The sequence below is a fragment of the Trichinella spiralis genome (assembly GCF_000181795.1).
Source record: "Trichinella spiralis strain ISS 195 chromosome Unknown Scfld6, whole genome shotgun sequence".
Taxonomy (NCBI): domain Eukaryota; kingdom Metazoa; phylum Nematoda; class Enoplea; order Trichinellida; family Trichinellidae; genus Trichinella; species Trichinella spiralis.
The window spans coordinates 762,113-786,571 of NW_003526945.1; the positions used below are offsets into that span (position 1 = coordinate 762,113).

Consider the following 24,459-nt stretch of genomic DNA (forward strand, 5'->3'; position numbering starts at 1 on the left):
GGTTACGTTATGTAAATATTTTGTTTTTATTACTTTTTCACCTCAACGTACAGTAGTAAGTGATTTGCAAGATGAAATTGTTACTGTATGTTACGAAATATTTTAAGATTGTGTTACCGCTTTGAAATTGCTTGAATTCAAACTTGAGTTCCGTATCTTTCTGTGTGCATAGTTATTCATGTTGATGTTTACGTGGCCGATCCGTTGCGTATAATATGAATTCATAGTTGAAGTTAATGTGCGTGCCTTAGGAGCATCGCTCACGTCCCGTTCGTTGAACTACCGAACCTCGCGATTGCAAGTTGACTACTACTTTGTAAAAATTCTTTGACGTGCTTTTCCGAAAATGAAAATTAGTACTTCTGGCCCAGATGTGTATTTGGACATTATTGAATTTAATTAATTAATAATCAACTGGACTGATCTTGGAATTTGATAAAAAACTTCGTTAAAAACAGGCCGTTATTTTTAAAAATGAAATTTTACAAATTATCGAAACAGTATTATTCGATAATGTCAATCAGTTGAAGACTAATTCTTTATTCTGCACGACATGTTTAATAAATAAATCTCTGAAATGAACGGGAAAATGTCAAAATGAATGTGCCATGCGCTCGATGTTCTTCGCTTGCGCACAATAGTGTAGCGATTATGGTCCACAAGTGCGGGAATTATTCTCCAAAGATGAAAATGGTGTTGAACATCGGTAATTGGTTGGCATGTGATTGGTGAAATTGAAGAGCACATTCTGTACGCTGCACAGGCCATGGTTATTCACGTTAATCAAGCGAACAAGACATCATTTAGTGATAAATAAGACGAGCTCGCCAGGAAAATTAATACAAGTACTTGTGAAACTTGGCGTTGAAATTTGTAGCCTTGCTGCGTTGAACTGCAAGCACAAATTCGCCATTATTTCGTAAAAATTATTTTCCATGCTTTGCAGAAAATAAACCCCATTATATGCCAAGCTTAAAAATGAAATTTCACAAGCAGGCAAAACAGCATTATTTAATAAAGTCAATCAAATCATGAAAAATTAATGATTTATTCTCCGTAATATTTTTTAACCAGTTACGAATTGACGCAAAAAAAAGCTACTTACCGTAATAGATACGGTGCGGAACGTTGTGGTTGATGCTTGGTTTGTAGTTATGATTGTTTTTTTCTCAAAAAATGTAAAAAACGGTCATCAGCTAAACCCTTTTCGACTTGGCAGTCGTATATTGATTGCAAATTTAATACGATCAAAAAGCAGTGAACGGTTTTTCAGTGAATTCGTGATGCTTGTTGGGGCTGTTTCGCACTTTGTCGTCGTTATGGGATTTGTTGAATTTGTTGTATAGTTTCGCTAGCATTTCAACGTGCAAGTTGGTGAGCGTAAATTTTGGATATTTTTCTGATAAATTCAAATTTCACTCAATACTGTTCGTTGATAGAGGTGTGGGGAAAAATTGAGAAATGATTTATCATTATTATTGTTCGCGGGCGACAATTGATGCTGTTGAACTCGTTCAGAGTGATAAATTTGCTCGATAAATGTTCGTTTGTTCATTGTTTAAGCAAATATTAGCTCATTTCAATGAATGAATAGTATTGCGCTTTGCGAGTTTCGATTTCACAAACGGAATTAATAATTGCCTGTAAACAATCATGAAATAATAATAAGCGAAAGAAAAACTGGACTATGAAAATCAAGTACGACGACTTAAAGCAAGGCACGCCCATTTTTGTAGGCTTTTCCCCCCAATACAGAAGAATTGATTTCACCTTGACGTGCAACGTTGAAGGGTAAAATTTCAAAAAAAAATATATATATAATACTAACCAGTTTTTCTTGATTTTCACAAATCGAATCAGCTAATTTAGCAATTGTTGATTGGCTTTTTGAACGATGAAAACAAAATCAAGCACATTGAATTGCCATTTAATTAAACTAGTTGGAGTTTTCTGTTTATTTATTTATTTATCTGTTCTTCAACTGCAAATTCCAACTAAATTTCAATGATCATTAATTATAACGAGAAAATGAAGGACAAATTTTTTGACACCAATATTACAAGCTCTGTTTAAATTGAAAAAAAAAATAAACACAAATCACAAATTGGCGTTCAATCGTTATTGAAAAGAAGAGAAAAAAATATATATATATATGTATATTTATATGTATACTACATACATACATAATGAAAGCAAGTCATGCTATATTGTAATAATCGGAATCATAAAGAAAAAAAAATAACCACGTTTGGATGAATAAAATCATTTCTTCAGATTCAAGCTGCAGACGATAAGATAATACTATTGACAATTATGTTTTTAGTGTTGCTTAAGAAGAAAGCATTGCATTGACGACACGACTAGTACACACAATTTGTACTTTTTCTTAGCAAGCTAGAGAGTGTGAATTGAAATTAACAAAATCTGGAACAACCACGAACAAATGGAATTAATTATATGATAGATTTTTCTTTTTCGTGTAAAGAAATTACAAATCCAAATTATCGGGTTCACAAATTACAACTTATCCAAGCCGAGTTGCTTGATTTCGGACAAAACGTCGTCAGGAATTGTGTGCGTTTTGGTCGGTGTTTGCAAATATTCTTTCAAACGATGCGGCCAATTCAACTGTTCCTGGAACAAAAAAACACCAATTTGAAGGGTATATTTGAAATATCAGTAGCATTTGTGCAAAAGACAGACAAACAAAGAAACAAAAAAAGTACTCTGTAATGATAACAAATGTCCTGATCTGCTGGACATGATTCAATGAAAGCGGCCGTTCTGTAAGCGGTCAGCATGTAATTCCACAGATGGGTCAAAGCGTGCGGTATTTCCACTCCGCAAAGATGTTCGCCAGCAATTCGAATATGATGCAAGCGGGGCATCAACTCGCAATCGTACATTGTCATCGAAGATCCAACCAAATATCTTGTATTTCGTTGTGCCAAAAGCTGAAACAAATAAAATAATTAATCATCAACAATAACGACAAAAAAACACATTGAATTGAATTATTCCGACAAAAATTGATCAGTCACTTTGTCAATGTTTGTTAGCTGCTCGATTAGTTTATTGTAAGCCGGTTGTGCACAAGCCGGAATATCGTTGCTGACAACCTCTTTTCCGCGTTCGTAATCGGTTTTCGATCTCAGAAACAGCTTAAAGTTCTGAAATATAAGACACGTGCCGTGACAGGTAACAACAACAAAGCAGGTCAAAGTGCACTGGCTATAAACATAACGCTGACAGCTATTATTACCAAAATCGAGACCTATTTCGGTTGAACAACAGGCGACAACAAACAGCCAGCAAGTCGTCACTTGTTGCGCCACTACTTATTATTATTACAAATGATCACGCTCACAACAACAACACAATAAATATAAACGTCAAGATAACAACAATTTATGATAGACAAAAAATTGAATTTGAACACAAGTTGAAAATTATGACGAGAAAAAATAACCAAAAATATACATATATTTTTCGGTGGAAAATAAGAACAGCTTCAAAGTCTGCTTACTCGGTACAAACTTTCGATACTTTTGTCGACGGTAACGTCCTTTTCAAACAAAGGCACCTTGAACTCCTTGGCAATGTGAAAAATGCGACGCTCGATTTCACGATTGTCCGTAAACATCGAGCCACTGCACATAAACAACAACAAAACATCAATAATTGACAATTAATTTGAATAAATGTTTAAATTGTAAAAATCACTTTTCAGCTTCGAACAAAATTGGTGGCAACGCGCCAAGGAAACTGCGCTTGAACGGTTCACTGTTCACGTTGACCGTTTTCACTTCAACGCGTACGAGGTTGATCTCGTAAAGGGCGTACAATTCCATCCAAAATTCCTGACAAAACAAGCAGGCGCCAATTCGACGATGATCAATACCAGAAGCCTAAATGGAAAATAAAAAATAAATAAAAATAAAAAAATAATAATAAAATGGCGGACAATTGCAAGAGTTGGTTCGTACCATGACGAAAAGCTCCAAAAACGGCTTGGAACCGACACCAACGGCGTCGATACAACCATCGTTGCGGCTAGCGCACATTCCGTCCGATTCATTCACGCTGTCCGACATGACGACAGCAACAAGCGAACAAGCACTGCCAAACTGTGCGGCCGGTAAATGCCAAGCTGGAAAATTTGATGCAATACAGTAAGGTAAACAAGCGCGCAAGTTCACAAAAGTACAGAAAAAACAAACAACATGCACTGTTTGTCGGCGGTTGGTTTTCAATCGCGCAGCGATGAGTCACACTTGGACGGGAAAATGAATCGATTAATAATGAAATTGAATCGGCCAGATGCTTTGCAACGAACGCAATTCAAAATGGCCATCATCACATTTTCGTCTCAACATTGAACAACCCATTTGTACTTACAAGGAAGAAAGAAATACCACCTTTTCACCTTTTCTCTTTCCTAATGCCTAATCCAATCGAATTGTACTGTCAAATTGGACAAATGCAAGCAGTAAAACAAAACTAAACGTGAAAAACCGTTTGAAATCACCACTTTGCTCAAATTGTCCTGTCTAGCGGTCAAAGAAAGAATGCCGAAGCAATATGAATCGAATACAGTTTAATACAAATTGTTTAAAAAAATACATATACATTTGGAAAAAAAATACACTTGCTAAATTGTGAACGTCAGTCGTTTTGGTTTGAGCTGAGAAAAAAATAATACAAAAGCACACAACATCGGCCAACACCAGCTTTCAGAGCACGTGGTTTAATTTAGGTCAGATTTAAAATTACAGCATGAAATGAAATCAGGTTATATGCAATAGTTGACCTTATTTGTTTCAACTGCTTTTTTAATTTATAAAAATTAATATAAAAAATTTTCATTTTAAAATAATAACAAATTTTTTTAATTTAAATTTATTTCCTACACTAAACATTACTTGCATTACAGTTGAAGTAAGCTGAATGAAAGAAACACATCCGCTTTGTTCTCAGTTGTTGCAAATGTGCTGTTTTCACTGTGCTTTTGAGAATAAAAAAATAAAAGAATTGCTTCGTACAAAGCATTAAAAATCAAACAATCAACCGACGAGCGTTTCAATGATTTATTTGTTGACCAACTTCAGTCGGATTCAGAGCGAAAATGGTCTTTTTTTACTTCAATTTTTTTCTGTTGTAAAAGAAAAATAAAATATCTCAAAATCTCACTGCAATTAACATAAGCAAAAGCTGAAGTTGCACAATAAAACACATAAATAAAAAAATGTCCATTGTATTTTTGAAAACAGTGCAAAAATGAAAGATTTTAAAGTTATAAAATTGTTTTTTCAATAAAAAGCCGTGTTGAATGAAACTGTACGTTTAGCGCAAGTTGTCAATAAAATGTTCGTCATTTTCAATGGAATGCTCTGAAAGAAATGTTACAATTAATGTGAAATTTCAATTATGCAGTGTGAATCATTTACAAAAACAACTTCAAGCAGTTTTTATTTTGCATTACTAAATAATACATTTCATGAACAGCTCGTGTAAATTTCAAGAGAGTTCTTTTTTTCGTTTGTGACTTGTAAAATAGAATTGTAATAAATTTTGATGAATAGAATAAATGTAAATATCATTTTCAAGTGGACAAAGATTTTCTCGTGATGTATGAAAGCGTCGTAATAAAGAATAAATTTGAAAGGCCTATTTGTTGCAACTACGTCAACGGGTCTGTCTGTGAACAGTACAATCCATCCAGTACATTGATTTGAAAACTAAAGATAATTAAGTCTTATTGTGAAAGCTGTATGATCTGTTCGTTGTTTGCCCATGAACAACAACCAACAAAAAGTCCAGTGTTTATCACACACACACACACACATATATATATATATATATATATATATATGCAATGTACTTTTGTTGTAAAAAAAGAATACTTCAAAAGTGACGTAAAATTATACAGTATTTTTTTGCTGTATTTTGAAAAATTCTTCTCTCTCACATGTATACTCTCACATGACGTTTCGCCTTTACGGTTTTAGTTTTTCGTCGAATTATTCATCAAAGAAAAGATATTAAATTAGTGTTGCTTTCATCAAAATTCAATAAAAAAGAAAAAAAATACGTATAACAAGAACAAATTATTCAATATTATTACAGTTCGATTTGAAATGTCAAGTCAAGCGTATTAATGAAATAGATGCAAATAAAATTGCTTTCATTTTTAGCCTCATTTATAAAAGCGCAAACTCGTTTTGTTAAATATTGAAATACAAAAATTGATTACACTAACTGAAGAAGTACTTTACTTTTTTGTAAATATATTTTTCGCATTATTAATTGAAATGTAAATTTTTTGAATAGAAAAACATCTACAGTGCGCACATTTTCCCATGACGTAGAATGAGAGTGTAAAAATATCAGCTTGGTGTGAATAGGGTGAGAAAAATGAAAAAGTTTTTGAATTTTTGAACAATGCTGTAAAAAAATAGATTCCTTTCGCATGAAACATATCATCAATTTAGCATAAGTTGATGTTACGAGCGAAGTTTCTGATTTGAAGTGAAATTGTCAACTAAACGCTGATTCTGGCAATTTATTCCACCAATATCAGCATGCCAGTTGGTGAGAAGAGCACACAGATTTGATGTTTGCAATCGATGAAGCTAGTAAACTTCAAGCTCTGCCATGCTGTTGCTGCTCTTGAATTCAACGAATCGTCCCGATGATTGTTGCTGAGCTGCGTTTCATAATCCTAAAATTAATTAATCTGCGATAATCTCCGGAGATGCTTGGTTGCCAAGTAAGATTTGTAATCAAGGTTACCCTGATAATGATGACCCTCTGATGCACAACCATTATTCTCCACTAGGCAAATCAATTCTATTCAATCTGTCGCTCACTAATTAAACCGAACTAACCAATATTCGTTTCTTTCTATTTTTTTGTAATTTTAAAATAATCTTCTGTTACTTTTTTATTATTTGCGCTGTAATTTTTTTTTCAATTTTCAATAAAAATGAAAAATTAATGCCCATCTGCATATGAAAAAGAAATAGCTGCTGGCTGATTGTCAAACTAAGCATTAAAAACAGCTTGTTGAATTTAATGAAATCATGAAACTATTATTTTTTCAGCAACCGAACATTTATTATTTATTATTCACTTTTATTTAAATTTTTTTTCATTCTCATCAATGATGCGGTAACAAAACAGGCAAATATAATTAATTTCAATTTAAATTGTTGCCTGTGTTGTGGAAATTTTTTTGGAATAGAAGTAAAAAGCAAAAATATCATTTGATCGGAGAAATCAAAGGACATTTTTTATCATTTGAAAAGCAAAATTAAAATCCCTTTGCAAGAAAAAAGTCTTCTTTGTGCGAAGTGAAAACACACTTTGATGATGCCATTTTGTTCGTTCAATTCAAACATTGCGCTGTTACAACAGTTAAATAGTTCTGTAATTTTTACAGAACTTGATTTGCATTTTTTTCTGCATAAAATAAAATTATATAAATTACTTTGTAGACACACACACACACACGCATTATTTTGATCAATACAACAATCTTTAATTGTAGTCAAAAATATAATAATTACTGTCATGAATAAAAATGAAAAATTACAATAAAAATAAAAACAAGGCAACAAACAAGAGCAAGGCAAAAAAAACGGTACGAAATAAATTATTGGATCTTAATGTTATGAACAAAAAATGTATGCATATTTTTGAGCTGTAGATAGATATTGGTTCAATGTAAATAAGGAAGCTATTGAAGACGATTGGAAAAATTATGAAATTTATTATGTACGCTTTGAGAGTAACTGAGCTATAAAATAAATGAAATTACTTGTTCAATTATCTTAAGTTAAAGTGTTATAAATTGAATTTTTACATTAATAAACAAGTGTGAAATATCTGGTGGGAAAATCAACATTTAAAGCCTACCTACCACCACTTGGCGTTATTAGTGTAATCGCAAATTAAATCCAAGTTGAACGTAATTTATTGCCGCTTTTGTAAATAATGCTAACACAGTTTTTACTCGCACAATTATTAGCACATTTATTTCATGAACATTATCATTATGAGCTGCATCACTTCAGTTAATTATTTTCATTTTCATTTGTCAGCTATTTTCGATTCCCTTTGAAACTTTTAAATTATTTCAAATGGAAAAATTATCCACAAATTGTACCGCTTACTTTATTACAAAAATATCACGAAAAAATTGCTTTTCTTTGATTTGTTTTTTCTTTTTTTTAATAAAGAGACATTAACCCTATGCTCAGAGTTTTTGACAATTTCAACTCATAGCGGTAACAAAAAAATTTAAATATTTTTTACAATAGAATAAAACTTTACAACAACTTTCACGATCACTATTATTTGCATTTTATTCAACTTGCACACAATCCTATTATCTGCACTATTTCGTACACTACGCTTGAAACGGATTTATAGAACAACCGCCGATTTATTGTTCTATTGACCACAAATAAGACAAATCAAAAAAAAATAAGTAAAACAGCTAATTTAAAAAAAGTAAAAAATACAATACGGTGATTCAGTCAATATCCATCATAATTATTTATTCGATTATACTAATTTATTTTATATGAGCGTTTTTAATTTCAAATAATACGTCAAAATTCAGTATTATTGAATTGATATAGGTACAAAAAGAAAAAATTCAAAACATAAAAATATGGCTTTGATTGCATCAGTACATCCTTATAAAATATATAAATAATAACATGACACGACATTCTGACATATGATATGCCCGTTTTATTTTCAATAATTTTATATGATAAAATTAATTTGCCTATTTTTTTATTCCTAATAATATATATATATATATATATATATATATATTTGTACACATGCATGGAACAACAACAGAGACAAATAGTAACGCTTTTTGAAAGAATGCTAAATTGCCTTGAATAAAAAACAATACTTTCAACAAAATGTAGTGATTATAGAATAGTTATAATTTTTTTCTTTATTAAAATAATGTAAGTTGTAAAAATTTCTTGTTCATTTTGAAATTATTCTTCATGTTGGTCATTTTTCTTCCTCGTTTGCAAGTGAGGTTCAAATGACGTTTTTTGAAAAAGGCAACCAATGTCAGTTTATTATGTCGATTGTAATACAAGTATGCATGAAAAATTGAAAACAGAAAAAACACTACAGTATATAATTTAACTAAAAAGGAGATTTATTTTTTTCAGGCGTAAATGTTAACGATGAATTTTGCATTCATATGAATGATGATTTTAATTGCTGCTTATTTTTGAAAAAATCTCATTATGTCGGTTTTAGTTGAAAGTCTGTTTGAATCAAGCAATGGCGATTCAGTGTCAGTGGAGGAAGTATATTCAAAGTTTAATGAAAATTTCAACAGCTCAAATCTTAACTTCATTTTAAATTATTAAAAATGAAAAACAGCAAAAATCAGTGCCATTTTATAAAGATCATTTCAAAAGTAGTTTCATATCTTTCTTTGATGAGATTTACAACAGGAAATCAGCAAAAGTTCTTCCGTGTTTTAGTTTTTTAGCATGCATCAAGATGATGAGAAAGTAAATTAGATTAATAAATTATAGTTAAATGATGATAGCTAGAGCTAGAGTAGGCATGTACGTATGGATGCATGCATTCATGGATGTATTATCGTTTTAACTGGCAATGTGGCTCAGCTGAAAGCTTGTCCGATGAAAGTATGCAGGTTATGATGTCAATTTGCTTAATGCATTTTCAACTATACTTTTATGCACTTACTCTGATATACATAATACTTGTAAATTTCCATACATTCCGGGTAAAAGTAGTGGCAAAATGAATAAGTGCAAGTGGTCAACAACAGTTTGCAATTCAAAATATAAATGAAACAAAATCGAAAAAAGGAAAAGCATTATTAGCTCGTTAAAAGTATCGTAACTTTGTGCTCACTTGTTGATGCTATTTGTTAGGTGAAATATTTCTTTTATAAAAACCAACGACCACTTACTAATGACAACACTACCAACAAACCGTTAGCAAACTTTACATTTCTTGGAAAGATCAATATTATTTGAATACTTCAACACCTTGTAGTACAAAATTAATAATAAATAAATGATAAGAAATAGCATCACAGGCAGTTTTCCATTTATTTTCATCAGAAGTTCAAATCATTGGGAGTAGTGCTTTGCTGTTCTATTCAAACATCCCGTGTAAAGCGAAAGTGTTCTAATTCTCATATTTGCGTTTTTCTTTATTTTTAATTGCAATCTTATTTGTGAAATACATTCTCCTCTGAACAACATATGCACAGTGAAAGATGCGAAAAGCAAAACTCAGCATGAATTCCGTCGACTTGGTTCGATAAAATTCATTGCAACGTTCCAAACAGCTTGGTCCGCCAGTGATGTAAAATATATACATTTATTTATTTATTTATTTATTTACTTATTTATTATACATTTGCATATATTCACATTATTTGTATAAAAAATTGTTCAAAATTAAATTTGCATGTTTATGAAAAGGCAGGGAAAATTAAAAAATGAACAAAAAATATGATGAAAGCATGCAGAGCTCTATATAATGTTTCAGTGTTTAGTTCTGTTTTTTTTATTTTGTTTTTTTGTCGACAGTTTCTGATAGTCCATCAAGGAGAATTGCATATGTCTTCTGCAAAATAAATGATATTTAATCAGCCTTGTTCACGCTAAGCTGTTCACGTGACACCGCCTACTCGTTCAATTAACAACCTTTAAAGCATTAATACAGCAAACGTGGTCGTCAGCTCGACATCACTATCACCGTTGCTAACGCCAAACACTATATTGAAGAACGAGCGAACCTTTCCAATTGGAAGAGCAAAGCTGCTAGTGCTAGTAAAAAGCGTTCTGAGCAACAGGTGAACGGGCTGCTTGCTCTTTGCTTGGACTTTCGCTTGCCGCTGAATCCAAAGCTCAGATTCAACAGAATTTGTTATGGAGATTACAGTTTCCCAATGGCATCGTTACAGTTTCCCATTAGGATCGTTTTTCGGAATTTCTTTCCGTCCTCTTTTGCCAATTGTTCGCCGTTGGCTATTGTCAATGGTGCTGTTTCTTTGAACGCTGCTGATCGCTTCGGCTTCATGCTGTCTGAAGTGAAAGTGAACAACAACGACGAATGGTGTTGTTGCATGTAGACGGCTCGTTCGCACTGGCTGGATGCTTGTTGCGCAAGATGAGCATCTGGCTGTACCAGCTTACCGTTGCCCTGGTATTCAAGCTGGGCTTCGCCAAAGTGCCCAAGTGTGATTTGAACGAGCCCAGTCAAATTTTTTATCAACTTCACGATCTCACGTCCGAAATTGGCCATGTAAAATTTTATGACCGAGCCAGATACTGTGCCGACGTGCCTGATCGTGTTTTCGGCATCGAAGACGATTCTACTGTCTTTGTACCCGTTGCCGCTTGGTAAGCTTTTTTACATTTTTCTCATTTTTCACTCAATCACAATTCACCACATTTCTCTACCACCTCATCCAATGGATATTAACATTACTTTTTTTAAATTTTGTTTCTTTTTAATTAATAATTTGATATTGACAACAAATTATGCTCAACATACACAAGCTCATCACACACATACATATATATATATATATATGGATCTTATTAAAATGATGCTCATTTCAATAATTCATCTGAGGGAATGGAGCATTTTCACTTCAAAAATAACTAATAATACCGAGAAAAACAAATTCCCAAATCCGATCGTGCTATTATTGAATTAATTAATTAATTAATTAATTATCTAAAAGTATATCAAATGAATCAATCGAACATTAATAAACAGTGTCATAAACAAAATTGTCTTATTTTGTTTGAGACAACTGCAGTCATATGATGACAGATGATTATCCATTATTATATTAGTGTGTTTAGATTTATCTGCACGTACTTGGTTTTCAAGAAACAACAATGCTTATCGTTTATTTTTATGAATAGATTTATTGAAAAATTATAACTTAAAAGAAATATTAATTTGAACTTTGACAATGAGAAATACTTTTTTTCACTTTTCAAGAAAGATTTTTTAAAGTTCCACATAACGTTCGTTGTATATAAAATTTCTTCGTGAATCAATACAATTTCATCTGGTAAGAAATATGATTTAGAGATATCACTATGTATGTGTGTGTTTGCTAATTAACAGCCGTTTCTCGCTCGAATGCAATACTTTGTTAGAAGTAAAAAGAACATATCATGATGAATCTCTTACACTCAGCTGAAAACAAGTACATTTGCAATGTAATGCGGATTTTCCACTCTGGCGTTAAAAATTACTTGCACAATAATTTTTCAAATACTGTTCAAAATTGAGAAAATTACATTCGAAATTAAATTTAATTAATTAATTATATTATATTATATTATATTATTTTTAAATTGAACATTCGCCAAATCAGTCAGTATAAATAGCAGATCAATCAATCAGTTTTTTCAGTTATAGCAAAAAGTGAGAAAAACCTAAGCTGCTCAGACATACTGATATCATTCCATTAGGAAGATTGGAATCATTAGTTCATGGTCGATATAGAAATTCATATAGGTTATACAAGCATATTATAACAGTGTCTGCTTTGGTAAAATCAGAAGACACTGTAAGCGCATAGTGAATCTCTCCCCCTCTCTCTCCCACCACTCTTACTGATTGATAGCTGTGGCTCATTTACAAGTGAAAATGAAAATCAACATATTTCAAAATAAATTCATTAATGAAGTCACGATAAAAAACCAAAAAGGAAGTGTAAGTTTTGGGACAAAATAAAATCTGTTGAATTGAAATTTCAATTTTTTGCCACTTTATAATTCTGCTGTTCAGGAGACACAAATGATTGTTCACTTACAAATTGTATGTATGATTACCTATGCAAGAAAAGCACGGTGTCCTCCGTTACTATGGAGATCGCTAATGTCTACACTTTCAACTGTAGGAGAGTAAAAAAAGTTCAAATTCAAAATTTTCATCATCAAACAACCAACTTCAATTGCTCAACGTTTGTTTCCCATCATAAAAGGAAATACTGTTGCCATTTGCTAATATGCAAAATTGTTCAAAACTGACAATTTTGCAAAGCAGAAATTGAAATTCCATTTTCTTCATTTAAATATTAATTCACTACTGAGACCTAGGATGTGGTTGATTTTTTTTAAATTTAATCAAAGTAAGATTATAAAATGGCAGTGTATTATGCTCAGTTGAATTGTTTGAAAAATCACTAATCCTAATTGAAGCAAAATTCATGATTACAAAACGGATATTTGCGCTCTCATCATATTTTCCATAACAGTTCAAGCATTCTTTTGAAATAATAAAATTTTCTGAGATATTTTTTTTAACACGAACATTATTTGAAGAATAATTACATTGCTACATTAAGTATTGTTACTGAAAAACAAAACATGATAATTCGCGTATGAATAGTTAGATTTTCAATTTGGGTTCAATTTAGCAATAAATTTTAATTAGTAAAAAAAGAAAAGAAAAAGAATAAGTCTTATTCCAAAATAATTTCTTTTGTTATTATTTACAATTTGTAAAATATAGATTTATTGGTTTTGATAAGGAGAAGAAGAGAATACTCGACTAGTTGCTTTGATGATGATAGTTTGAATAGTAAACTTCGTGCTTGCAATTATTAATTAGCCGCGTTTGACATTTTTCATCTCTTTTCAAGGCAATAAATCACTGTAATTCCATTGTGTCTGATTTGGTAATTAATTGGCCGTATCCTAACATGGGACGGGAGTGTGCAAGCCGTACAGAGATGATGAAACGATGAATAGAGTGTAGAGGAAAATGAAATATCATGCTTTGGTACATTTTGTCAGGTTTTGATTATAAAAGTGCAGCAGGAAGAGGGAAAAAATTTTCTAGCTATTAGCAGTTGACTGACTGACTGTTCACTCGCCGCAATTATTAATCATTCACTTTTTGCTTCTATTCTCTTTTCAAAAGAACGCAACGCAAGTAATCATATAGTGACTGGTGTCGAAATAAAAAGAATCTCATCTTGAATAGCGGTGATTGAGGTCTTTTAAGGTGATTAATCCAGAGGAAAATTTTGCAACGGCAGTTAATGATTGCGATTTGGCTTGCGCGTTGACAAACAGTCAGCGCCGAATTATTGATCACATGGAAGGTCAGCAAGCTGCTCAGCAGCATCTGCTTGGGTACACTTGCTCTGTTGATAAACTAATTAGTTCCATGTGAATTCTGCGCACTAGATGATCATACCTGCTGGCTGGCATAAACTGAAATGTACCCCAGTGCGTAAGGAATCCCGGAGATGAAGCAAAATCGAATTAAAGCAGCTTCAATTAAGCTTGCCTAGTGACAGCATGTTTGACGTGGCGTGCACTTTTGGTGCAACTTTGAAAAAAACGTAATAAATAAATACCAGACAAATAGATGTTTGTTTGAAAATATCTGCAAAACATCTGCAAATTGTTCCTTCCCATCAATGCACACCTACTGAAAATTTATTTTCCTACCTAATCAAATGAAAAAGACATCAATAAACGCTCAATTGTCTCTACTACTCTGGAGGATAAATATTGAACTTTTGTTGCTCGCTTTTTCAAAATATACCAAATTTTTGAAATAAAAGATGCAAAGATTTTAAACATACCTAAATGAAATATTTGTGTTAAAAAATGAAAAGTTGGTCATAATTTCAAAACTGTTCTTCCCATCAGAATAATCATTTAAGCATCAACAAATCTGACAGTTGATTGGATTTCAGTCATTTTCACATGCTTAGCATACGAAATTCTTTTTATTTGGACATAAATCAGACCTTCAGAGGTTATTTTGTCCTTTGAAATATATACCTGTGACGAGTGTATACAGATGGTAAAAGTAGGAATACTCAGATGAACTGAACAAAATTCTGTTCATACAATAAAAAAAGGTTTCGATATTTTAATTTACTTCCTCAGGTAAGATTCGTAATCAATACGCGAAACGTGACTTTAGAAATGTTTTTTATGAATCAGCAGAACATTTCCCCTCATTTGATGAACAATTAAAGCCGTGCACCATCTTCACTGTATCCACAGATGAGAATGTTTGTAATTAATTAATTAATTAATCAATCAATCAATCCTATCCTTCAGGAAGTATTACGTGCATTGGAGCTTTCTTTTTATTACATTAAATGAAAAAAATCTGATCAAATAAATTTTAACTTTTAAAAAATTAATGATGACACCTCACTTCCACGCTCTAATGTATTTTTTTTGTTGACTGATAATAAAAAAGAGAATGATTTATTAGGAAATAATAATGAAATGAAAAGTTTTACTTACGAAATTTGAAAATTAAACTTTTATTTTCTGCAGCTAAGCTTGTGCTTTTCAATGCGTCAAATTCAATCGCTTTACAAGCAATATCACCGTGAGCAAATGCTACTAATCAGTGAATAGCTTGTCTCTTCTTACTGAGGGATTTTAAAATCTTTATCTCTTTAAATATTTTACATATGCAAAATAGTATTAAAAACGAATCACTGCTGAACGAATGAATAACTTTAATTAGCAGAACATGAATTTCATTTCCAAGAATTACGTACAAACATATACAAATAAAATAGAGATAAACTGTTTTGCATAATAATACTTTGTTAATTAATACCTTTTAAATTAATTGTCTGTAATTAAATATGAGAATATAAGTATAAAATATCATTGTTCTCTGATATGCCTTATTTCACCAATTATTGACTTTCTTTTGTTGTTCAGAACGTGTCCGTTGTTAAAGGAAATGAACGATGTATTACTCTCTCTCTCTCTCTCTCTCTGAGATGTTTATAAATTTTACGCTAAATTTTAATAAAATGCGTAAAAAATCGATATTTAATAAAAGATACAAAAAATATACAAATTCAATTGAGCGAATAAAACATTGAATTTGATTAGCTCCAGTTTTTTACCCGAAATATTTTGCATTTTTAATTTACACCAATCAGTAGTATTGCAAATATATCACATGCTTTTTTTTGATATGTGAAGAAATAAAAAATAAAATTACTAAAAATATTTTTATATACTGCAGTCACTATCAAATATTCAGCTATATTGAAAACTTTTTATTTCTACTTCAGTGCTCTGCTGGTAATCTTCAGTCTGCCTGATACAGATACGCTGGTACTAAGTGGGGAGGTGCTGGCAAAAATTTATTCAGGCGATATTGTTTTTTGGAATGACACAAAAATTCGTCAGTTGAATCCTGACATTATCCTACCAGGTAAAGTCATTCGTCCTTATGCTTACACTGGTATTAGTAGAGCCACATACGTCTTTACACACTTCTTGGCCGAATATGATGAACAGTGGCGAAAAACTCGTGGAGTTTTTGATTGTGCTGATTTAATTAACAATGGCACTTTCAGTCCAACATGGAATCGCACATCATCACAAATAGGATTCATAGATGAGCAAGATGTTGCGTCAGATTTGTATGAGCAAGAATATATGATTGCCTACATGACAATGTTCAACGATCTGTGGTCAGGAGTAAATGTGGCTTCCATTCTTAACAAAGCTGGCACAATAATTACTTACAGTGATCTAAAAACGGCCGTCAAAAGATCAATGAGTGAATTATTTACAAACAGCAACTTGAGCAAGCCCCTTTATTTAGACCCGGTAACTGTTTCCAATGCATATCCATTAGTGTATTTTTCTTTTGTCACTATGAATGGCAATTCAGAACCGTCGGAATCATGCTACGACTTAGTCGAATTTTTTGCCTTCTTCCTCAATTCAATTGACGAAGAACTGTCGGAGCGTTTTGCAGGCTATTTCAACCTTTTCCCTCTCACGGTACCGGTTAAATTTCTTGTCGAACAATCGGTGCTAAAGAACATATACTGCAACAACGAGTCGCTCCATTCGCTGGTCAACTTGGTTATCCAGCAAGAGAATAAACAGTCTGACTTGTTGCTATCGCTAATAGCTGTCTCAGTTTGCGTGGCTGCGGTTGCGCTAGCTGTTATTTCACTTTTAAGTTACAAACGATACCGTGTGATTAAAGCTTACAGGTCAAAAAATTGGATACTTTCAGAATATGACATCAAATTCTGGGATTATATGGTCGAAGGGAACAAATACAGCAGCATGTCTAGCAGCAGCGCTAGTCGACAATCCAAAGGAGATGAATTTAATCCGGATGAATATTGGAAATTCTATTTGGCAGCGTCAGGTCGTTTTCGTTACAACGAAGTGCTCATGTTTGGCAGCGAATGTTTGAACAACCCGCTCAACTTTCAATTCGACACTTGCAAACGGCTTTTTACAGTTCTGCGGTTAAATAGCTGCAATACTGCACCACTTATTGGCCTGGTAATTAAAAATTTAACAGTCTATCATGTTTATGAGAGTCCAGGACGTGGTTCTTTGCACCAAACTTTAGAATCGGCTCCTTACGAATTGAACGATGAAATAAAATACATCTTATCCATGGATGTAGCGAATGGAATCCAGTTTTTGCACAAGCACGGCATTGTGCACGGCTTGCTCGATACGTGGAATATTTTTTTAGACAAAAATTGGACAGCAAAAATTTCCAACTGGAGTCACATATTTATCTGCGAGAAGGAGGGTGAATTTCATCATTTGAAAGACTGCAGCGAGTTGATTGAAAAAGTAAATGATGAATATCATTTAAAGCGGCTCATATTCCGGCATCGAGCACTACTACTTGGCCAAGTTACTGCGTTCGGTTTTGAGCATGATTTGTACAGCTTTGCAATGATATTAACTGAAATTTTTACGCGTGAAGTGCCGTTTGCCGATCGCAGTGCAGTCATCGGATGGAAAGGTATGCTAGAAGAGGTAGTAAAAGATCCCAATTTATCACCAATATGCCCTGACATTCCTGGCCCAGTGAAAGATTTGATTGTAAAACTAACGAAGCCAAACCCAGAAATAACAGCTGAAGGAGTGACAATTACACTACAGCTCAATCAGCCTACATCTAAAGGCATTGTTGATATTCTGCTGAAGACTATGGAAAATTACATGACACATTTAGAAGAAAAAGTATGTAATTTATTTTTATACTACTATTCTGAAAAATTACGTAAAATATGATTTATATAAAAATTAGTGCAAACATTATATAATTAATTATTATGCATGTGCGTGTGTGTGTGTGTGTGTGTGTGTGTGTGTGTGTGTGTAATAAATATTTACTAAATTCAAGCCATAAATAAGTTTACATTGCTAATAACTTTGCACAATTTGTTTTATTTTTTTTTGTTTAAGTTTTTATTATAAGATAATGTGAAAATTTCAGGTTGAAGAGCGCACAACTGAGCTCAAAGCAGTGACCGCTAGAATGGAAATGCTATTAAACAGCATGCTTCCTCGCGACGTGGCCATTCGCTTACAAAATGGCCAAAAAGTTGAACCAGAGTACTACCAGTCAGTGACAATATACTTTTCTGATATTGTATCATTCACTACTCTGTGTTCTGAGTCGACCGCTCTTGAAGTAGTCAACTTGCTCAATGCACTGTACACAATGTTCGACAACAACATTGAACGCTTTGATGTCTACAAAGTAGAAACAATCGGTTTGAATGATTCGAAATTATTTAAATTATAAATATTGAAATTTCAATCATTTCAGGGGATGCATACATGTGCGTCAGTGGTTTACCAAAAAGAAACGGAATTAAACACGTGGAACAGATAAGTCGGCTAGCTATAGCACTTGTCGAAGGTGTTGATACATTCATTATTCCCCATCGACCTGACCGAAAACTTCAAGTTCGAGTAGGAGTGCACAGCGGACCTGTCATGACTGGCGTTGTAGGAATTAAAATGCCCAGGTAACTTATTATTCATAATTTTATGCTCTTTTATGATAAAAAAAATTTTCTTATTCGACCATAAGCAAGGACAAGCTGCTCTAGGTTTAAAATTTAATAGCTATTAAAACGTTTACTGAGCAAAAAGGAAATGGACAGGCTGATTGGTGCGTTGAGATAAGTTATAATTTATATTTATGAAATGCTAGCATAATGCGATGAATAATTTCTGTTCTTAACTAATAATGAATAATAAATACATTGTGCGTAAATCTGAAGAAGACATAAATAATATTAAATAAACGATTTGCATTTGCAAAATAAATATTTATATGCTTTGTTCTTTATTTTATTTTTATATAAAAATAATATTTTTAATAAATAACAGATTACACCTGAAAGTAAGCATGAATAATAAATGTGCTTCAAAGAGATGTTCGTAAAATAAATTTCAGATAAACTCATATTAGTTTTGTTCGTTTAATACGACAACATTCACCTCGAAAACTTCAAAGGAGAGAAATTGATGCACATTCAGTCACTTGCCATTTTGTCTATAGAACCAAATGGAAAATTTCTGCTGCTGCCATTGACTTGAAATTTCTGACCATGCTTATCGCACGACATTCCGAATAATTCAAACTTGAGTACTTTGAGCGCAAATACGTAACAGCCAAAGTCAAAAGATTAGTTAATTTTAGAATTTATGGCAATATAAATTTAAAAAAATAACAGTATATTTAAAATGAAAAGAAGCGTTGAGAAGAAACAAATGACTTGACGACTTTCTGCTTATATACAAATGTTTACCACAAACATGTATGGCTTAATGGATACAATTTAATATAACAATATAGCAATGAAGTCTAGCAGTTGGTTTTACAGTTTTCTAAGCATTCAGTCATTATTGAAATAGTTTTTCGACGAAGTGTACAAATATCGTTAAATTATCGTTAAATAGTTAAATAAAAAGTTGAAACTTGCATGAAACGAACAATTGCATTTATTCTCTAGCACAGCATTTATTATTTAAACACACACACACACACACACACACATCAATTATCAATGTTAACTGATTGAAGATATTTAATTTTTTATTATCATTATTCGTTTTACAGACCATAATTTTCATTTTCAAACTCAGATGAACAACTGAAATTTATGTTATCGTTTTTTTTGTTTTTTGCAGACAGATATTAGAGGAACCTTTGTTTCACAGCAAACCAACGCATGATAGGCAAATGTTGATTCATATTTTGCAATAATAATAATAATAATAATAATAATACTGTCATTATTAATGGAAAGATTAATTATTAACACATACTGGTTAATGTTTCTGTTTGATTCAGATTTTGCTTGTTCGGTGATACTGTTAATACTGCAAGTCGAATGGAATCGACAAGTTTGCCAAACAAAATTCAGGCATCTGAAGACACTGCAAATTTGCTGAGACAGTTTCCTGAATTTATCGTAGAAGAAAGAGGAGAATTTGACGTGAAGGTGTGAATATAAAATACAATAATTATGATAAATTTTCCTCAACGTAAATGCAGCTTGTTTTTAACTGTTTTAGGGGAAAGGAAAAATGAAAACCTATTGGATTGTGGGAACCAACACTTGAAGTTCCAAAGAGCACAGAACAGAACAGTGCCTATCCCGTGGTTGTGAAACTATTTTGTAATAACAGTAAAAAATTTGCTTAAAACAGACGTGATGCTTTCACATAATTGACAAAATGAACCAACCAACCAACCAACTGATTTTCAAGCAGTCAGCTTGCAGCTTCAAAACAACATCAATAATTTTACAGCATTCTAATAACATCTATGAAAAATGTGCAAAAAGAATCTCTTTTTCAATGTAACAATTAACTGTACATCTTGTTTCAAAAAATGCTTTCATTAGTAGACATTTTTGTTGTTTTTTATTTTGCTGAAATTTATTAAATCAAACTGATGGCATTCATTTCGCTCTCACTCATAAATGTTTCTCGTCATCATCGTTATTATAAAATATAAAGCGAGCTTAAAATATAACTGCTTTCACTGGTCCAATCATACAAGAAACTTAATTTTGAATGAAAAACTTCTTCTACAAAAAAAAGCAGTGATAAATTTCAATTCCATAAAAATGTGACTAATAAGCTGAAATTGAAATAGAAGCAGTTTGCATACTTTTTTCAAATAATTAATTAATAAATAATTTTATCCAAAAATGAAGTCAATAATGTGATAATAATAATAATAAGAATAATAATAACGCTATGTAAAAGAAAACTTTTAATCAAATTAATAATAAACAAAATACTTGTGTATAGTGATTGTATAAATAAACATCGCATGAATAATTAATTTAACTTTCTGAAAATGATTATTATAAATTTGCAAATTTATGTATGCTTTGCGTTTGCTTTGAAAATGAAATTTAGCCTGTAGTGCATGCACATTGCATTAAAAAATCATTTATAATATCAAATAAATAAATTATTGTAAATAGTGCACGTTGCATTAAATAGTAATAAATAAATGACAAACAATTTTATACTGTAGAGTTTACAGGAAAAATTAATAACCGTGACCACATTATGCATATATATATATGTGTGTGTGTGTGTGTGTGCATATTATATACATATACTGCGTACACATATTATATACATATATGCACACATACGTATAGGCATACATATAAATGCATAATTTGCGGATGTGAAATTAGGGCGGAATCAGACAATAATTTTTTTATTCATCAAATTATTCATTACAATTTTACATGCACCGCTATTGCTGGTTTCCACGTCCTGACCGATTGTCATGTTTCAACTAGCTAGCCAAGCCTGACTGGAGTTAGCTGTTTGACCCACATGAAGCGGCAAAAATCTAGTCCATTCAAGGCTACGAGCTTTGTATTATTATGTTGTTATTTGTCTTCTTCACTAGCTAGCGGTCGTTGTAATGCCGACAATACTACTTTTACTGCACTTCTACAATTTACTCTTTTTTTCAATTATCATTAACGTGAAAGGTAATAATAAATGCATTTCATTCATTGTTTATACTTGTTGCATTTTATATTTTCAAAGCGATCAAATTTCTCAATTTTTATCAACGACTGACTTACTCGCGGCTAGTTGGTTGTTTGTTTGTTTTGTGTTTGTCTGTTTGCTTAATAAATGGATAAATTTGCAAATCATTCACAACTAACATCAAAATATCCAAATAAAAATTGCACACAATGCTTACACTAAGTGGATACATTTTGCACAAACGTTCCAATGGTATGTGGCAGGAAGTTAGTCCATTATGCTATAATTGCTAGAATAATTTATTGGACGTGCTTATTTGTAATAGAAAAAAAACAAAAAAACAATGCACGATAAAGTTTATAATTTGTTTTGAAATTTAGAAAAAAATTTTATAAGAAACTTATATGCGCTTTGCAAACTGTGGAATTTTACGTAAACAATAAAAGTACACTTGGATGATTAGTTGGAAAAATTATGCCGTTACGGATGAGCATATAAAATGTCTCTCTCTCCTTCGTGCGCACACACACACACACACACACTGTCTCTATTTCGGTAATCTTTCTTATTCATGCATGCTGCATGCTTGTTGCAAGCTTCCAGGTTATTGTTGGTCTGCTATGCTCGCATGAATTTTTGAATATGTTAATATGGTATAAAAAAATATTTATGCAAATTTTTGCTATTCAAATTGAAAAAAACACTGCTAATTGGAAAATTGCAATTGCAGTGTTGTCCAAAGTTGGTTGTAAATTGACTTATTCACCATTCACACAAAGTTGCTAACTCGAATAGAATAAGAAAAACTAATTGTTCACATTTCAAAAGTTGGGTGATTTGTCGTGCAATTTTTTCATAAAAATCAAAATCTCGCTAGTTGCAGTCAACTGATCACTTACTTGTCAGAAATGCTGCGTGCAAACTATAACGGGATTTTTGTGAACAATTTCATTTAACAAAAGATAAATAATGCCAACATTTTACCGGTTGCACTGTTTTGGAAATTTCAATTGTTGAGCTTGTTCCGTTTTGACTGATTTAGGGCATCATTACATTACTTTTGAAAAATGGAAATATATTCAAATATATATATATATATATATATATATATATATATATACGCTGTAACATATTTGTCAGTTGAATCGCACACAGTTCAGTTCAGTTCAGTGAGGTGAGGTGAGGATTTGGTAGATTTCAATTTATGAAACTTTATAAAAATTAGCCCATTTCAATTCCAATTTCAAAAATAACTTCATACAACAAATAGACCATTGCACAACCACTGATAAACAAATAAACAAGTTGAAAATAAAAACCAATTGTAAAAATTTAATAAAAATTAAAAGTCCTAGAGATGAGATGACGAATTAGTTTGCTCGAGATTCCACAACTAGAAGAAGGGGATAACGTACGTACAGTAGGAGCTAATTTTCCAAACGATTCCCTCTTTCACATGTTTTGTACAACTCACAAGTCTTCACAGATCATAACGATATTCTTTTAATTAAAAAAATAATCTAGTAAACAACTGTAGGTGAACTCAGCTGTAAAAACATAAACGACTGCCCTGAACAATATTTATGCTCCGATGGTTTGTGCAGCCTAGCCGTGCCAACTTTAAAGTCATGTCAGTCTCATTCCATGTGCGACTCGAATGAACATTGCATGTATGGATTTTGCTGGAGACTTTTGAGTAAGTTTTGCAAATAGCAGACGAGTTAAAATTTGGCAATTGAAAATTAGAAATTTTTTAACATTACAAATTGTATATTTTACAAAGTAAGCAAAATAATTTGTCAAAGCGGTATCGATGCAGTATAGTTTCATTCGTTTTAGCATGTTGAACAGAAATAGGCGCAAAAAAACAAGAAAAGATTAAAATTAACATAATAATAATAATTTAGAAAACGTCTGCCCATCTGACACGGTGGCATACAACCCTAGGCTACCACTACAGTGCTCAACTGCTGCATCATTGAATATCTGCCCTATTGGATACAACTGCAACGCAGATACGGGATATTGTTGCTCCCAATTTCCAGGTTATTTTTTTTTCTTAATAGAAAATTTCAATACATCTTTCTTGTAGAATTAGAAACACAGAATTTTCACTCTGACAATTTCAGTAGCTAAAGGTGGCCAAAATTGCAAAAACAAAACTTGCCAAGATATAAATTCATACTGCACTAATGAAGTGTGCACATGCCTGCCTGGCTATTCTTTGAAACTTGGCGTATGTACCAGAGACGGTATGAATGTTTTGTACAACTTGTAGTTTTTTTTTATCTTTTTCTTTCTTTCTTTCCATTCCCAACATTTCCATGCTAGTGTGAATAGAAATTGTCATTGCGGTAGTAGATAATTGGAAATTTTCACAGGATACGCTCTCAATAGTCCATGTGCTCTGAACACAGACTGCCTTACACCGTATTCGGAATGCAACGACGGCTTATGCCAATGCCGGAGTGGATTTTCACCAAGAGATGGTCGATGTGTGCCAAATCGTAATGAATGCACTTGCATTGCATTGCATTGCATATAAGCCACGTTGGTAGTAAAAAATTACAAAGCTTAGTTTTCTTTGTTCTGC

At 32.1% G+C, this 24,459-nt stretch overlaps 4 protein-coding genes across 4 annotated transcripts; 3 read left to right on the forward strand and 1 right to left on the reverse strand.

Annotated features, from left to right (window-relative positions):
* Positions 1-2,517: 2,517 nt before the first annotated feature.
* Tsp_10144 (chloride intracellular channel exc-4) lies at positions 2,518-4,388 on the reverse strand. The gene is made up of 7 exons (XM_003373256.1): positions 4,337-4,388; positions 3,987-4,150; positions 3,724-3,908; positions 3,538-3,650; positions 3,042-3,334; positions 2,727-2,954; positions 2,518-2,634 (listed from the first exon to the last, which is right to left on the reverse strand). The coding sequence occupies exons 1-7, from the start codon at positions 4,386-4,388 to the stop codon at positions 2,518-2,520; spliced, it is 1,152 nt and encodes a 383-aa protein (XP_003373304.1).
* Positions 4,389-10,563: 6,175 nt separating this feature from the next.
* On the forward strand, positions 10,564-11,158 carry Tsp_10145 (hypothetical protein). Its single transcript, XM_003373257.1, has 2 exons — positions 10,564-10,571; positions 10,750-11,158. The coding sequence occupies exons 1-2, from the start codon at positions 10,564-10,566 to the stop codon at positions 11,156-11,158; spliced, it is 417 nt and encodes a 138-aa protein (XP_003373305.1).
* A 1,691-nt stretch (positions 11,159-12,849) lies between these two features.
* On the forward strand, positions 12,850-20,462 carry Tsp_10146 (putative adenylate and Guanylate cyclase catalytic domain protein). The gene is made up of 6 exons (XM_003373258.1): positions 12,850-12,956; positions 16,124-18,062; positions 18,319-18,598; positions 18,655-18,856; positions 20,191-20,341; positions 20,415-20,462. Exons 1-6 carry the CDS (start codon positions 12,850-12,852, stop codon positions 20,460-20,462), a joined length of 2,727 nt encoding a protein of 908 aa, XP_003373306.1.
* Positions 20,463-23,510: 3,048 nt separating this feature from the next.
* Tsp_10147 (conserved hypothetical protein) lies at positions 23,511-24,411 on the forward strand. Its single transcript, XM_003373259.1, has 4 exons — positions 23,511-23,562; positions 23,774-23,911; positions 23,996-24,118; positions 24,248-24,411. The coding sequence occupies exons 1-4, from the start codon at positions 23,511-23,513 to the stop codon at positions 24,409-24,411; spliced, it is 477 nt and encodes a 158-aa protein (XP_003373307.1).
* The last annotated feature ends 48 nt before the right edge of the window (positions 24,412-24,459 follow it).